The sequence below is a fragment of the Hydra vulgaris genome, chromosome 11 (genome assembly GCF_038396675.1).
Source record: "Hydra vulgaris chromosome 11, alternate assembly HydraT2T_AEP".
Classification (NCBI taxonomy): domain Eukaryota; kingdom Metazoa; phylum Cnidaria; class Hydrozoa; order Anthoathecata; family Hydridae; genus Hydra; species Hydra vulgaris.
In genome coordinates, this window is record NC_088930.1 from 12,785,835 (window position 1) to 12,802,500 (window position 16,666).

General features: G+C 29.3%; 1 protein-coding gene across 1 annotated transcript; it reads left to right on the forward strand.

The window, feature by feature from the left end:
* The first annotated feature begins 14,525 nt into the window (after nt 1-14,525).
* On the forward strand, nt 14,526-15,728 carry LOC136086859 (uncharacterized). Its single transcript, XM_065809353.1, has one exon. It carries the CDS (start codon nt 14,526-14,528, stop codon nt 15,726-15,728), a length of 1,203 nt encoding a protein of 400 aa, XP_065665425.1.
* The last annotated feature ends 938 nt before the right edge of the window (nt 15,729-16,666 follow it).

Consider the following 16,666-nt stretch of genomic DNA (forward strand, 5'->3'; position numbering starts at 1 on the left):
ACTAGGACTGAAACAGATAAATTAACAAAAAAATTAAAACGATTAGAATATAGTTACTATTGACGCCAGCAGTTAAACTTGGTTTAAAATTGTCAAAAAATATCGAAAAAGAAAATTCTTATTATGCATGTATTTCGCCATAAAGAACTTTTTTTAAAAATTAGATTTTTACAAAATGTATATACACGGCTGCACAGTGGGCCAGTGGGTGGACAAAATAGGAAAACTTTTAGTTTTTTAATTTAAAAAACTTATAAAATTTTAGTATCGATATATATTAGGAGAAATTTATTAGTAAATTATTTTTGTTAAATCCCTTAGTTACCAGGACTCTGACCATTCGAATAATAAAATTTAAAAATTTAAAAAATATATATAAATTAGTAATTTTAGTGACATCAACGTTGTGTGATATTTCAATTACATCTACGTTTTTAAAACAAAAAATTAGTACATGTTATTTTGGAGTATTTAGAGATAAGAAAAACAATTGTGTGAAATAAAGTTTATCATAACATGTTATTTCAATTATACTTTGAAAATCACAGATTAGAAAACAAAAGTCTTTAAGAAATATATTTTTTGCCGCACTATAACTAATAATTACACAATTTGCCGTGTGCTGTCTTATATTTACTTGAACTATATGATGCTTTAATCGAGTTTCCATTGATTGGTCGTCCCCTTAAATCTCCGTTTAAATTTTATTTATGTTTTAACTTGGTTGCTATGGTAGGTAATTTTGCATAGCAAAAATCCATTTCTAATATTAACATTGTTTTTACAGTATTTTATTTGCATTAAGTACATAATAATATTGGGCATATGTATTAAAATAAGGTTCACAATTCTTATGAGGTTAATTTTTTAGGTTGCTATGGATATCTTACTTTGAATAGCATTGCAACAACATATTTTCTATTGTTGTTTGTCATTTAATTACTAACACTAACAGTAATTTAATTACTTTTCATTTATTTACTAACATTTGTAGTAACTTAATTACTAAGAAGAATTAGTACCCTACGAGGCATATATATTATAATATTAACTTTTAAATACAAAACATTTGTTAGAAGAATTATTTAGAATTTTCTCCAAAAGAACAATCTCAGTATTTCAAAGCAGAATATTACTGAAGAAATTTATTCAGCCAAAAATTGCTGAAATTAAAGACGTTTATTTTAGGCATCCTGTTCAACGGCTGTTAACTTGAATAAAAAAAAGTGGAAATCTGCAAACTATAGGGGAGACCAGGACTAGTTTGCCGCAGAGGTAAGTTGACGAACTGCGTTTATCTTTAGAGCCCTTAATCAGAAAGTGACAAAAATTACACAGACCCTTCCTTATTGACCATTTCATCATTCACTATATGAGAGATTTATGCGTCTTTTGGACAAAAACGTAACTTTTAGAACATCAACTGTCAAAAACTTTGAAAAAAAGTTTGTCAACTAGCTTGACGAATTCTTAGTTGTCAGTAAAAGACAATAAACCAACTGCAAGTAGAAGTGGTCGAAAACCGGTTATATTTGATGATAGTTATGCTAAAAGTAAAAAAATGATGTGCATCTAATATACTTGAATCTCATTCATCCAATGAATTTTTTTTTTTTCTGCAAGCAAAAAACTAATAGATAAATCTATTGTTAATGGTGCCAAGGTCGTTTTAAATATTTCAAATGCAGATAAAGCAAGTAATTATTCAGCAGACAAAGCACTGGTTTTAATAATTCATGTCAGCCTGACATACTTCATATCAATTGATTAAAAGCGGAGTCTTGGTAAAAGAATATAACATCTACCCCGCTTACAAAGATGTCAGAAATACAAAATTGAAATGTTTTCCTGAAAATATAACAGTGAAAAACTATTCAGCTTCAGTTCATTTAAAAGATTTATCGATTCATACTATGCAAAGAATCTGTCCACTTCAGGAACCTGTGCTGAAGTACTTAATATTGAACAACAAAGCAATAAAAGCAATGGCACTCACTTTTCAAAATCACACTCACTAAGGCTGGTTTTGATGGTACTACTGGCCAAAGCATTTATAAAAATATCAAAATCCTTTTATTCAGATTTTACATTATCGTGATAACACTCTCTTCAGGACATGAGATAGACTAATTATTGTTTTGACAATGTTAGACTATATGTGTTCCTTTATCCATGGTATTACATCGCTCAACCAGTTCATAAAGCATTGATACATATATGGGCATCACATAATTAAAAACCGTACATTATCCATCGAACTTAAGTCAGAGGCAGCTCAAGAGGCTAGAAATAAGCACTTCAAATCTTATCGCGAAAACTTCAGCCGAAAAACAGACAGAAGAGCAACAAATACTGATCAAATCAATAGATTCCTAGTTTCCAGTGATCCTGTTATTTTATCACTGTGTTAATCAACATCACACCAAACAAATCATAAAACATTTCTTTCAGATTTTTAAAATTATTTAAACAATCTTCAAACAATATTATTTTTTTATAATTTTCGGTCTAATTTCATGTTGACAATGTTTTCTTTGACTCTGTTTTTTTATTTTATTGCTAAACCATTATTTACCCAAATACTTAATTATTATTCAATACAGGTGGTCAAAAATGCGATAAAATTTATTCAAAAATTAATTTACCCCTTTGTAACTAAGGAAAGTATCTGGTGACAAAGCAATATAAGTATCCATAGCGACTAAATTAAAAATATATATCACTTTTATAAGGTGTGATCTCAATTTGGAACTCATGCCAAACTTAGTTCGTTGTCAATTATCAAAAGTTTATTTTTTATTTTATTTTTTAATTGATCAAGGAAAGGAATTTTTTTTAACTCGTTATCCATTTGTATGTTCCATAATTTAGGTCCTCTGATTGCAATTGAGAACTTAGAAGCAGATTGTATACTTTTGATTGAATATAATTGTTATTTGGAAATCTTGTTGGGTATAAATGATTTATTTTCTCAAAAAATGAGTTAAATAAAATGGGTGCCATTTTGTTATCTACTTTGAACATAAATATAAGAACATGATGTAAATTGAGTTGAAATACGTTGAGTATTTTGAATTTATTAAAAAGAAATTTAGTGTGCGAGAAGCAATCCACATTTCCAATAATTCTTACAGCGTGTTTTTGTTTAATTAAAGGCTTTTTATTTTTAGATACATTAGTGCTGCACCAAGCAACGTCAGCGTATTTTAGATAGCAATGAATAAAAGAAAAATAAATAAATTTCAAACAAGTTTGGTTTAACAACTGTTTGGCTTTATATAAGAGGTCTATTTTTTTTGAGATTTTATAATGGATTATACGTATGCGCTCTTTCCACATTTTTTTCTTTTTTTTTAATATTTATGGACAATTTATTCGCTATAAACCGTTCGCTTAGTTTCGCAAGCTCTTTGTTTATTTTTGCAAATAAAATATTAATATCTTTATTAGAATAAAATAAATTAGAATCGACGGCAAATAAAGTTGAGTTTAAGATATTGGAAAATTTACTCAAGTCATTTATACAAATGAGAAATAAAAGCGGTCCTAGAATTGATTCTTGGGGGGACTCCGCAGTTAATTGTCATTAAGTCTGTTTTTTCGCCATCATATAAAGTGCATTGATTTCTATTCTTCAAATAACTCCTAAACCAATCTAAGTTAGAATTTATGATATCATAATTTTAAGTTTATATAGAAGAATTTTATGACCTACGGTATCAAACGCTTTGCTTACATCAGTAAAGACACCTAAAGTAAATTTTTGTTCATCAAAACCTTTAAATATTTCTTGTACAAGATTAATTATTGCATGATCGGTCGAATGACCGGATTTAAAACCAAATTGTTTATTATAAAGAATATTATTTACATTTAAGAAGGAATAAAGTCTATTATACATTACACGCTCCAAAATTTTTGAAAAACAATTAAGAACTGAGATCGGTCTGTAGTTAGAACATCAGAAGGAACACCTTGGTGTAAACTTTGCACTTTTTAGTTTTTCAGGAAAAACTCCATGTTTTAAAGATTAATTAAAAATATGTAAAAGTGGTATTGTTATATTTTAGTGAATTAATAACAACATTACTGCTGACATCTAAACCTGAACTTTTGTTAGGTTTTAACATGGATACTGAACTTAATTATTATTCCTTAGTAAGTTCATGATTAGGTATAATAGCATTATTTGATGTCAAATATGATTTAAAGCTTATTTTAGATGGTTCAATTTTAGCGGCTAAACTTTCTAGTCATCCCCATTAAAAAAAAAGGTTATATATAAATATCATATCTGTGACACTCATTTGCTATACCGTGTAAATAAATTCCAACATGACCAAGAGCATGGATATCTCTATTTTGCATTTTCACTTTCTTTAGGAGCTTTTATTTCTTTTTTATATATTCTATAACACAAAAATACTAAGAGTATAAACATTTAGACTTAAAAAAGTTAAAAAAAGTTTATAAAAAGCAAAATCGATGTCTTTATTGTAAAAAAAGAAAACGCATCTCATATAAACAACTGTTTCTATTAAGAATGCTTTCGTAATATAGGGATTGTCCATAAATTACGTAACGCTAAACTTGTTTAAAAAACGTAAGCAAACGTTTTTCATTAAATTGAATTCGCTATTTTAATTTTTTATTTAACTTAATACTCTGCGAGGAAAAACTTGGTTCTCTTGGGAATGCGAAAAAAAAAACTCAGGTTCTGTAGCCACATTTAAATCATATAGAGGATATTCATCTTTACTTTCTAAAACTTACTCACAAACCTGACTGAAATGAGATTAGCATAGTCGATACATTGTTCGTCGTCAGCAGCTATAGTGGGTTGATTCAAGTATGAATCTATATCTGAAATGGTAAAAAATAAGTAGAGTGACTATGCAAAATGGAATTTTCACTACATTTGGAAGGATAATTACTCTTCAGAAATTTTTTATCCTTTTCAAGGAACTTAGAATTATTTTTATACTTCCATTTTTTAGAAATTGCAATCAAAGTTTAAAACCCATTCATGCCAGCTGCCATCAAGACAAGCCAAAGTTTTTCTCTGAGAAGATTTTATTTCACGAAGAACTCTCCATAAAGAAGTATCTGACATAGAAAGATAATTAGTTTCTTGGCAAATTTCTTTTTAAAATGTGATGGTATGGCTAAACTTCATCATTAAAGTGGCATTAGCTACTTTTTGTTCCTCTTAATTGTCAAACTTTATTTTATTTACACCATAAGCTACAACTTGCAGCAAACCTCGTCAAAACATAAATTCTAAAAAATGTTATAATTTTCTGTAGCATTCGGCATATGTTTATCTTTTCCTTTTTTGGTATGGAAAATCCTCTGCTTTCTTTTTGCAACTTGCGTGCTTTTTTAATTTGATATTTTTTGCAATCAAAGATTTTCATTAAGGTTTTTTGAGTGTACTTCTTATGGTTAATAACTGAAAGCAAAAGAATTCTTCCTAAAGAATCGCTTTATTGAAACATCATAACTGGTACAACAAGGTCTTCTGAAACTAGTTGAGTTGAAGCATCTTCATCCTCATTGTGTAACACTTGATATATTAGTGCCTCTAATTGACCAGGTGCAATTGTTTAAGCAAATATCTTCTCAAAGCTGCGTTTTAAATTTTTCAAACTTCTTCTTAACTTTTTGTTTGGTTCCTGGGGTTAAAAACGAAGGTACGCACACAATGAGTCACAGCATGAAAGATAAGCTTGTAATAGGCTTTCAATCAGGGTTTTTCATTTCTCTGGGTTTTCGGTGGTAGATATAAAACGGCAATGTTAGATTTTTCATCTATGGATTAGGAAATCCTGTTTCTTTTAATAAAAAAGCAAATAATATTATTATATTATTCATACCTTTAAAGCTTGTTAATGATTAGTTGTGTCAGCAGTCAATTCATTAACTTGAAAGATTCTATCTTTGTTACAACGCTTAAAAGGACCACAAGAAGTCTTCTCTTTATCAAAATATATGCATTTCTCATAAGTACTGACTTCATTCATGCTCTCGACATATTTTGTTTATTGATAATTATTTATTGATTAGAATTTAACAAATGCGGTTTTTACTAACAAATTTCAATTCTTCTACTGAAAACTGCAGAAAGAAATTTGTTATGTAACTGCAGAAGGAAATTTGTTATGTAACTCAAGTAAAGCATGGTACGTACCAAGTAGTCAGTAACACAAATATCACACCAAGTTATCAGTCAATTTGTCCCCGTATGCAAATACAATGTTTAACCTGATATAATATGTTAATGGGTAAAGTAGGGTAATTTCGGGAATTCAGCGATTTTGTTGTTTATTGACAATGGTTGCTTTAATAACGTTGAAAAATCATGCATATAGATGCCCTGCAGATTTATCTATTAAATAATAGTTAAAAAATTGTTTCAAGCTTACAAGGTTTTATATAAAATTTGTTTTATAAAATACTCAAAAATGACGAAATTAGCGATCTAATATGGTATTTTTGGCACAATGATACGGTAAATTCGGCAAACTTAAGAAAAGACGTTCGTTGAAAACGCATTAATATAATTAAAATATTATAAACAGCTATAAATCTGCATTGTGTAAAGTAATTATCTCTTAAATGTAGTTTTTACTATCCTTTTGTAACAATTTCGTAACGTTTTTTATTACACCTGATGATGTTGACTGCAAAAGGTCAGCAAAATATTGTGGAAATATATAATTACATCGAAATATATTTAAAACAAAAATTTTATACGCAGCCGCTTTAATCAAATTTAACAAATATATACGTATATATATATATATATATATATATATATATATATATATATATATATATATATATATATATATATATATATATATATATATATATTAGGGTGGTCGTTATTCATAAGGAAAATTTTTTTTTTGAATTGTTTTGAAATTATTTGCCAGAATGTACCTTTATATAAGACATGAAAATATACCAAAATACAGCTCAATCGGTTAATATTAACACGTGCCGCATCGACGCTGATGTTGTGAGATTTAATGTAAGGCAGTTACCTATAAGAACGACAATGTACGCTCGACTGTAAACATAAAATTACACATTTTTTTTTAAAATTTCAGTATAAAAACATACTAATTAAAATGAAAACGTATAATAAAAATATGATTTATCCTAATACTATATTTTTTATTTATTGAAATGATACATCCACTTCAGATACATGTTTTGGATTAAAGTAAGCCTCCTTTTGTGGCGACTGGGAACTCTCTCCGGTACTCCTGAACAACCTGAATAAAATAAAAATAATATTGAATGTGTTTTCTAAACCTAGCCTATAGAATGTGTTCAAGAAAAAAATAACAAAAAATTAAATTTGTTTATACATACCTGTATCAAAAATTGTTTTTGATGCTCATTTTTCGTCATTTTTTTCATTATAATCCTCAATCAACTTCACTCCTCTTTCTGAAATATAATTTGTACATTTTAAGGTTGAAATGATATTTTTTCCTGTGCGATAATCCTCTCTGTTTTCCCAATTTAGCGGATCGTCCTGAAGAAACTCAACACAAATACCGAATCGTTTAAATAACTGAAGTGAATTGGCGGACAATAATTCAGTTGGTAGATCTTTTTGAACAAAATTTTGGACATGCAACGATAGTTTTTTCTCAATGACTTTTGTCTCTTCATTTTCTTCTTCTTTTTCATTCACAGTCTCTATGTTTTTACTTGCACGTTCCATAATTTTTTGAGCCATTCTAATTTTTTCAACTCTCTCAATTCTATCGTCAAATATTGCCATGGCAGCACACTCTTCACTTAGATACCATAAATGGTTTAAAAATTTTGTTATTGCAATGGTTGCAATGTTTTCATTAATATTTTTAAATTTAACCAATTTTCTCACAAAATATATATCATTTAGGGGAGCTCCTGTAGTATTCGTTGCTGAAAACCAGGCCTCTACATAACAGTATACAACGAAAACGCAAATTTCTGCATTCAGTTTTGAATTATCCTTTCTCATTTTCATTTGATCGCGAAATAAAAAAAGTTTTAAACAATAAATCGCTTTAGACATCCATCTCGCTAAATGATATGCACCGGGGGCCCTAAAACTCACATTTGTTTTATCTCCCAAAAAAATGAGCGTCAATGGCAAAAACTCTTTGTAGTCATCACGTCGTTGCTCCTCTTCAAGTTTCTGTTTCACAAAATAAATAATTTCGGGCGCTACATCTTTCAGTGCATTATAAACGGCTTCATCGCTGGTATTATCTAAAAATTTCATTTTATCAATATTCTTCCAGTTTTCATTCAGTGCTTTGAATTGAGCAATTTCAGGGCCGGATGCTACAATTGCTTTTGTCCTCGTGAATACACCAGCCGAAACGACCTCAAATATATGGTGTCGGCATGGAAGCCACAAAATATCTCGCCCTAACCTTTGTTGAAGCAGAACTGCAGCTCCTTTTATACGTCCAGTGTTTGATGCTGTAGTATCAAAACAAAAGACTTGAATTTTTTCGGTTAAATTCCATTCATCAGTGATATGGAACACAGCAGAGCAAACTTCCGATCCTCCTGATGATGCAATTCCAGGTACTCCTAATAATTTTTCAAAATCTAAACCAACCGCGATCACAGGAAGCCGATCAATTTTCTCATTTTTTGTGATATCAGGCAATAATTTGGAATCTTAATGCACTTCAATAAAATTTGCATCATTTCCTACCGATTTTACTGATGAATATTTTATTTTCCGCAAAATCTCTCTCTTTCTTTTGATAGACGATCTATTGAGAACAAACTCAGTGATATCTATATTAAGAGCTTCTAGGACGGCAGAAATAATATGCATTGCATCCCTGTCTCTCACTTTACATTTGTCCAAGGCAGCGGCCAGGCGAGGTGTCATTAACGTCTTTCGTCCTCTCTTGTTTAAAGATTTTTTTCTGTGAATCTTCGTTTTCTTTATCTTCCATTTCAAAATATGCAATCGGACAACTAGAATTTTCCAACAAATCTTCTTTTCTTTTCAACTCTGCAGCTGTGCGTTCTTCTTTACGCTTTTCCTTACGTAATAATTTGATATCTACTCCCAACATACAACCTAATCTACCTTTCTCCCTTTGCTCACTTAAAAATTTTCTTTCTTCGGCGATTTTAATCTCATTTAACGCATTTAAGGTTGCAATATCGAAAAGGTTGTCTAAATCTTCTTTAAAATCATTTTCTTTTTCTCTCTGCCATTCAGTATCTCTATTTTTAGATTTTTCTAAATTTCTGACATTATCGTACAAAGATTTTAATTTCAAAATACAGTTTGAACGGTTTTGAACTGGGGTTCTTGCATTTTTCCAAAAAACGACCACTTTATCAATAACTAAAGCACTGCTGTCATTAAGATTTAAATTTACCACTCTCATGTTATAAAAAAGTACACTCAAAACATCTCGTTTACATGGTAATTTACTACTGCAGATTTGATTTTTTATCACTCCAACTAGATAAATATTTTTCCGAAAAGTAGACATTTTAGCACTTTTATCAATTACTTATATAGCACGTCTTTTCTTATGCACTTCATGTACGAAACTAAAACGAATGTAGCATTGAACAAATAATATGTAAAAACAAAATTGACTTGTAGAGACTTGTAGTTGCGCTTGTTGCGAATTCAGAATGCACTTGGCGGTTAGTTACGCATAGCATAGTCATAGCATGTTAGACAGTTAGATGCATGAAACTTTAAGGCCAATGCGGCACGTGTTAATTTTATCCTATTGAGCTGAAATTTTGTATTTTTAATGTTTTGGTGTAACTGAACAAAATTACAAATAATTTTGAAAAAATATGAACTTTCGAAAATAAGGACCACCCTATATAAGGACCTAATATATATATATATATATATATATATATATATATATATATATATATATATATATATATATATATATATATATATATATATATATATATATATACATATGTGTGTATATATATATACATATGTGTGTATATATATATATATATATATATATATATATATATACATATATATATATGTATATATATATTTATATATACGTATATATATATATATATATATATATATATATATAAATATATATATATATATATATATATATATATATATATTTATATATACGTATATATATATAATAATTTAATTCTTATATATATTCATTATTATATAATTATATAATGAAATTATTTTTTTATTGTGTATATTGTTATTAAGATATTGTAATATAATTGTATAATATATTTGTAATAAATGTATATAATATAAATATATGTATATGTATAGGTATATATATATATATATATATATATATATATATATATATATATATATATATATATATATATATATATATATATATATATATGGATTGTCTATATGCGATAAACCAGGAAAAGTATATATATATATATATATATATATATATATATATATATATATATATATATATATATATATATATATATATATATATATATATATATGGATTGTCTATATGCGATAAACCAGGAAAAGTTGCTGCCCTAAAGGGAAAACATAGTGTTGGTGGCATAACAAGCTCCGAAAAAGGAAAAACTATCACAATAGTTTATTGCCAATCAGCAAGCTGTTTTTTTGCGCCTCCAATGTTGATTTATCCACATATTCGAGTGAGGCCTGAATGTTTAGATAAAGCTGCAATTGGTTCAATTTCTGGTGGCAGCAAAAATGGGTGGATAACAACTGATTTGTTTGAAAAATGGTTTGATCATTTTTTACAAGCAGTCCAGCGACAGTCAAGAAACCAACCAGTTCTTTTAATTTTGTATGGACTTTCAAGTCATAAAAAAAGTCTTCAGTTATTATTATAGCTTGCGAGACAAATGTTATTTTATTATTACTTCCGTCCCACTATACAAACAAACTGCAACCACTTGATGTTTCTTTTTTTAAGAGCCTCAAATAATTTATGATCAAGAAGTTAGTACTTAGCTTTGTCAATATCCAGGTCATCCTGTTGCTGAATTAGAGATTAGTGAATTATTTGGAATAGCTTATGGGAAAGCTGCAACTGTTCAAAGTTCTCAGTCAGGGTTTAAAAAATGTGGAATATATCCGTTTGATAGAAATGTGTTTACTGAATAAGACTTTGCCGCAGCTAAGGCTACTGATCACTTGTATGTTGTATCAAAAATTTCAAAACCAAATATTACCTCTGAAATGCACCCTACTTTTAACAACGGGTTAGCTAAACATTTAGATCATATTGATTCTGTCACCGAATGTGGAATGTGTTATTACTTCTCAAAAAGGTAAATCATTTTAAAAGATGTATTATTTTTACCATCTTCTACCATTTATTTAAAACACAAATGTAATTTTTTAAAAATCAAGCAAAATAATAACTTAACTATTTTTTTATAATTTACATGTTGCCTAAATTTATTCCCCTTCTTTAGTTAAATATTTTTATTTAGAATCTGCTTCACCAAACTCATCATTTACACTTTAGAAGTCATTAGAGTTAGCCACCTCAGATGAATCCTAACAACCTCATTATGTTACATTTGGATCACTATCTGGACTTGGAATAAATGCTGTAGATGGTGACATGAAACATGTGCTGCAATATGCGGTGTTTATGCTAAAAAAAGTATTTACTTGTAATGACTGTATGAAACACTGATTCTTTAAAAAAAAGTTATATTTCATATATTGATAAAGTGCTTTTTAACTTTTTTATGAACTACTTATGGGCTTATAAAAATAAATTTTTATTTAAACAGAATGTAGAAATAATCATCGAAATCATAGAAATTAGTAATCATTTCAATTACAATTTTACTTTGGAAGCCCATTTTTCTAATAAGGTTTCTGTTTGGGGTGATATATTCATACTTTACTAAAATAGGTGGTTTAAAAATTAATAATCTTTGCAATTGCAACGCGCTTAATTAAATGCCAATTAGGTGTAAAAAATTCCATTTAAGAGATAATTACTTTACACAATGCAGATTTATAGCTGTTTATAATATTTTAATTATATTAATGCGTTTTCAACGAACGTCTTTTCTTAAGTTTGCCGAATTTACCGTATCATTGTGCCAAAAATACCATATTAGATCGCTAATTTCGTCATTTTTGAGTATTTTATAAAACAAATTTTATATAAAACCTTGTAAGCTTGAAACAATTTTTTAACTATTATTTAATAGATAAATCTGCAGGGCATCTATATGCATAATTTTTCAACGTTATTAAAGCAACCATTGTCGATAAACAACAAAATCGCTGAATTCCCGAAATTACCCTACTTTACCCATTAACATATTATATCAGGTTAAACATTGTATTTGCATACGGGGACAAATTGACTGATAACTTGGTGTGATATTTGTGTTACTGACTACTTGGTACGTACCATGCTTTACTTGAGTTACATAACAAATTTCCTTCTGCAGTTACATAACAAATTTCTTTCTGCAGTTTTCAGTAGAAGAATTGAAATTTGTTAGTAAAAACCGCATTTGTTAAATTCTAATCAATAAATAATTATCAATAAACAAAATATGTCGAGAGCATGAATGAAGTCAGTACTTATGAGAAATGCATATATTTTGATAAAGAGAAGACTTCTTGTGGTCCTTTTAAGCGTTGTAACAAAGATAGAATCTTTCAAGTTAATGAATTGACTGCTGACACAACTAATCATTAACAAGCTTTAAAGGTATGAATAATATAATAATATTATTTGCTTTTTTATTAAAAGAAACAGGATTTCCTAATCCATAGATGAAAAATCTAACATTGCCGTTTTATATCTACCACCGAAAACCCAGAGAAATGAAAAACCCTGATTGAAAGCCTATTACAAGCTTATCTTTCATGCTGTGACTCATTGTGTGCGTACCTTCGTTTTTCTTTGGTTATTGGCTGGAAGCAGCCAAATAGTTGTCAATACCTAGAACATGAATTTCAAATTGGTAAAAGAGCACCAAAAATTAGATCCATCCCTTTGAACACCCTTGCTGCTTATAATGAAAGAATCCACCACTTCCTGTTGGAGCTGTATTTTGCTTCAGCCACCTAAAAAGTATTTCTACCGACAGGGCCGGATTAGGCCTTTTTAGTGCCCAAGACACAAACCCACATCGGTGCCCCCTTCTGCCCGGGGCCTCTGATTTTTCGCTGACTGTAACCGCTGGTATGTTCAGTATTATGCAAAGAAAATAGTTGTTAACAAATATGTTTTTAGTTTGTACTACTATCACTCATATAAAACCTACAATAAAGTATTTCTGTATTAAAATTAACAGTCAATAAATTTTGAAGTAATAATAGAAAAACTGTATTTTTTATTAGATGAAAAAATTAAAAAGATATTGTCATTTACATTTTAAAGTTTTTTTTTCTAGATTTTTATCTACCAAAGTCTTTGAGTATATCATCAAAGTTAATTTTGCGCAACATATCTGCCTCAATCATAAGCAGAGATAAGGAATCGAGCCTTTCTTGTTTCATTGTTGATCTATTTGGATTTTTTGTACGTTTCAACTGAGAAAAAGAACGCTCAGTTGAACAGTTAGTAACCAATAATGTTAGAAAATATGCGGAAGGTGATTTCAACATTTGGAAAGACACGCTCAATATTGTCTCTAACTATTACTTGGTATAATTCTCCATGATTGAACGTGTTCCAATTTTGATGCAGCTGGAAACTTGTGTCAAATATATGAATGAAACTGTTGTAGTTCAGTATATAAATTATTGTTCAGGATAAGCATTTATTAGTTCTTCACAACACTGAGATGTTTGTGATAATGATCCATCGACCAAACAACAAAAGCGAACTGCTACATCATTATATACTTGTATTCGTCTACTCATTTCTGTCTCAAGTTTGTTATCAATGGCATAGAATGCAGATATAAGAAATTTGTCTCTGGCATTCAGAGATACTTCAGGGGCATCACCATCATTGAACACTGTCTTTCGTTTACGATTACATGTCAAAGTTGACTTATAATCTTCACCTGGCGTCATTATTTTTGCAGCTTCTTCAAAATTCTTTCAATTTCATTCCTAGATTTTTGCAAGAGATCTGCTAGTGAACAATATAAATCAGCTCACGTTTTTAATTTCACATGCTCTTTTTGGAGAGCCTGACTAACCCTATGAAAATGCTGTATAATATATCTTTCCAAAAAACAAGCATGAAAGCAAATTCAAGTTCTTGCATCTTCTTTGCAATGTTTTCTGCTTCTCTTCTGGTGTCACCTTTCTGTGACCGATCTTATTGTATATATTCTGATGCTTTTAAAATCTGAAGATGAGATTTTAGGATAGCTTCAGCTGCAACAGCATGTGCATCCCATTTGGTATCGGAAAAAGACTTTACCAGCGTTTCATTCACAAGGCATCCTTTCAAAATTGATGACTTGATGAAAAAGACTATGAAAAAGTTGAACAAGTTACTGAAAAAGTCCGGGAAATAATGTTTGTAAGATCAAAAGAAAGATTATTCAAAAAGTTTAATATTCTTCAAAACGAATTTAAGAATAAACAAAAAATTAAAAACGGTAAATTAACTACACATACTAAGAACGCTGTTTTGAACCTATGCAATACTAAAATTCCTAATAACCAAAATGATCTTCTTAATCTTGGTCCAAACTTTGTACCTTCTTTAAAACATATCTCTTATATGGATATTATCGCCACAACAGAGTCGTTTGCTTTAAAGCTAGAATATAACAGCAAAATTGAAAATGCGCAGGATTTGAGAAAAAATGTTTTAAAAGAACTTAAAATGGGTAAAAAAATTAGTCAAAACTTAACAAGAGAGCAAAGAAAAGCTCTAAAGGACATTAAGGAACACAAACTTGTCGATATATATCCGTTTGTTAAGGGTAATGGGTTTGTGAGAATTGAACACGAAAAAGCTTTAGAAAGAATTCGCGATCAAATTGGTCAAACAAAGGGTTTAAGTGAAGATCCTACTTCTAGTTATGCTATAAAAATTAAAACCTATCTCTCACAACTTAATAAAAAACAAAGATTTTCAAAAACAGAATATGACAGTATATATCCAAGTGATCCAATCCCACCTCGTATGTATGGTCTAATTAAGGCTCATAAGCCTGAAAAAGCTTACCCTATGAGAATAGTTGTATCAACTATCGGCACACCTATTTATGTAATATCTAACTACTTAGTTAAAACAATACAACCTATCTTAAACAAAAATAAAACATGTTTGAAAACTTCTTTTGACTTTATTAACAAAGCAAACTCATGGAATGTAGACGAAAACGAAGTTCAAGTTTCATTCGTTGTAATAAACCTTTATCCATCAACTCCACTTAACGAAGCTAGTTTAATTCTTATAGATCATTTAAATAAAGATGATTCCTACAGATGTTCTACGAAGCTTACTATATCAGAAACAAAAACACTTATAGAGCTTTGTTTACATCGTTGCTATTTTTTGTGGAACAAAGAGATCCATGAATTAAAGAATTCCGGTCCTATTGGTCTTTCATTCATGGTTGTATTGACAGAATCTTTTCTGCAACATCACGAAGAAAATGCCTTCAAAATTGCAAAGACATTAAATCCTCCTCTCGACTTAAAATCCTATCTAAGATACGTCGATGATAGCCATGCTAGATCCAAGAAGCAGAGAAATTTAAAATAATCTTAAATAAACAACACCCTGCAATACAATACACAATTGAGACAGAAAACCATAACAAAACTCTGAATTTCCTAGATATAACAATAATAAATAACAGCAAAGGTAAGTATGAGTTTAAAGTCTACAGAAAAGAAGCCATTACAAATATTCAAATAAAACCGCACTCGAATCACGACCCCAAAATTATATGCGCAATATTCAAAGGTTATGTTCACAGGGCATACTCCATATGCAGTGTTACACATTTAAAAAATGAGATAAACTTTCTTATTCAAGTTTTTAATGAAAATGGGTACACCGAAAGCCAACTAAAAAGTATTGCAAATCAAATTAGTAAAAGACGCTACGTAAAGAACAATAGAATTCAATCCGAGAACAATGCTTTCCCAACAGTATCATTACCGTGGATACCTTCACTATCACCAAAGTTAAGGAAAATATTTAGAAAAGTTGGCTATAGAGTAGTTTTTAAATCAAATCCTAATTTAAGAACAATATTAACATGTAAAAACAAATCTAGATTGCCCCTAAACAGCCAGCCTGGTACATATTTAGTTGAATGCAATTGCTCGAAAAAATATGTAGGAGAAACAAAATTACAAATTAAAACAAGAATTCAACAACACCAAAAAAGTTTAAATGATGGCAAACATCATCAGTCAGCAATTACAACACATAGCAAGTTTTGCTCTGAAAAAATAAATTGGGAGAAAATTAAAACACTTAAAGTTGAAACAAAAAAATTCGACCGTAAAGTACGAGAAGCACTCGAAATACAGAGGCACCAATGTTTCCCATCGGGTGGCGGAATAAATCTCGATAATGGGCAATTTGTTAAAACTAAATTTTGGACTCCATTTTTTATACTCTTGCGTAACGAAAAATGAAGCCATTCAACAGCTGACGTCATTAAAAAAATTTTTTTTTTTTTATTAAAC

What these genes read in the sequence shown, in the direction of transcription:
- LOC136086859 (XM_065809353.1), top strand. Translation starts at nt 14,526, where the DNA reads ATGTTTGTAAGATCAAAAGAAAGATTATTCAAAAAGTTTAATATTCTT.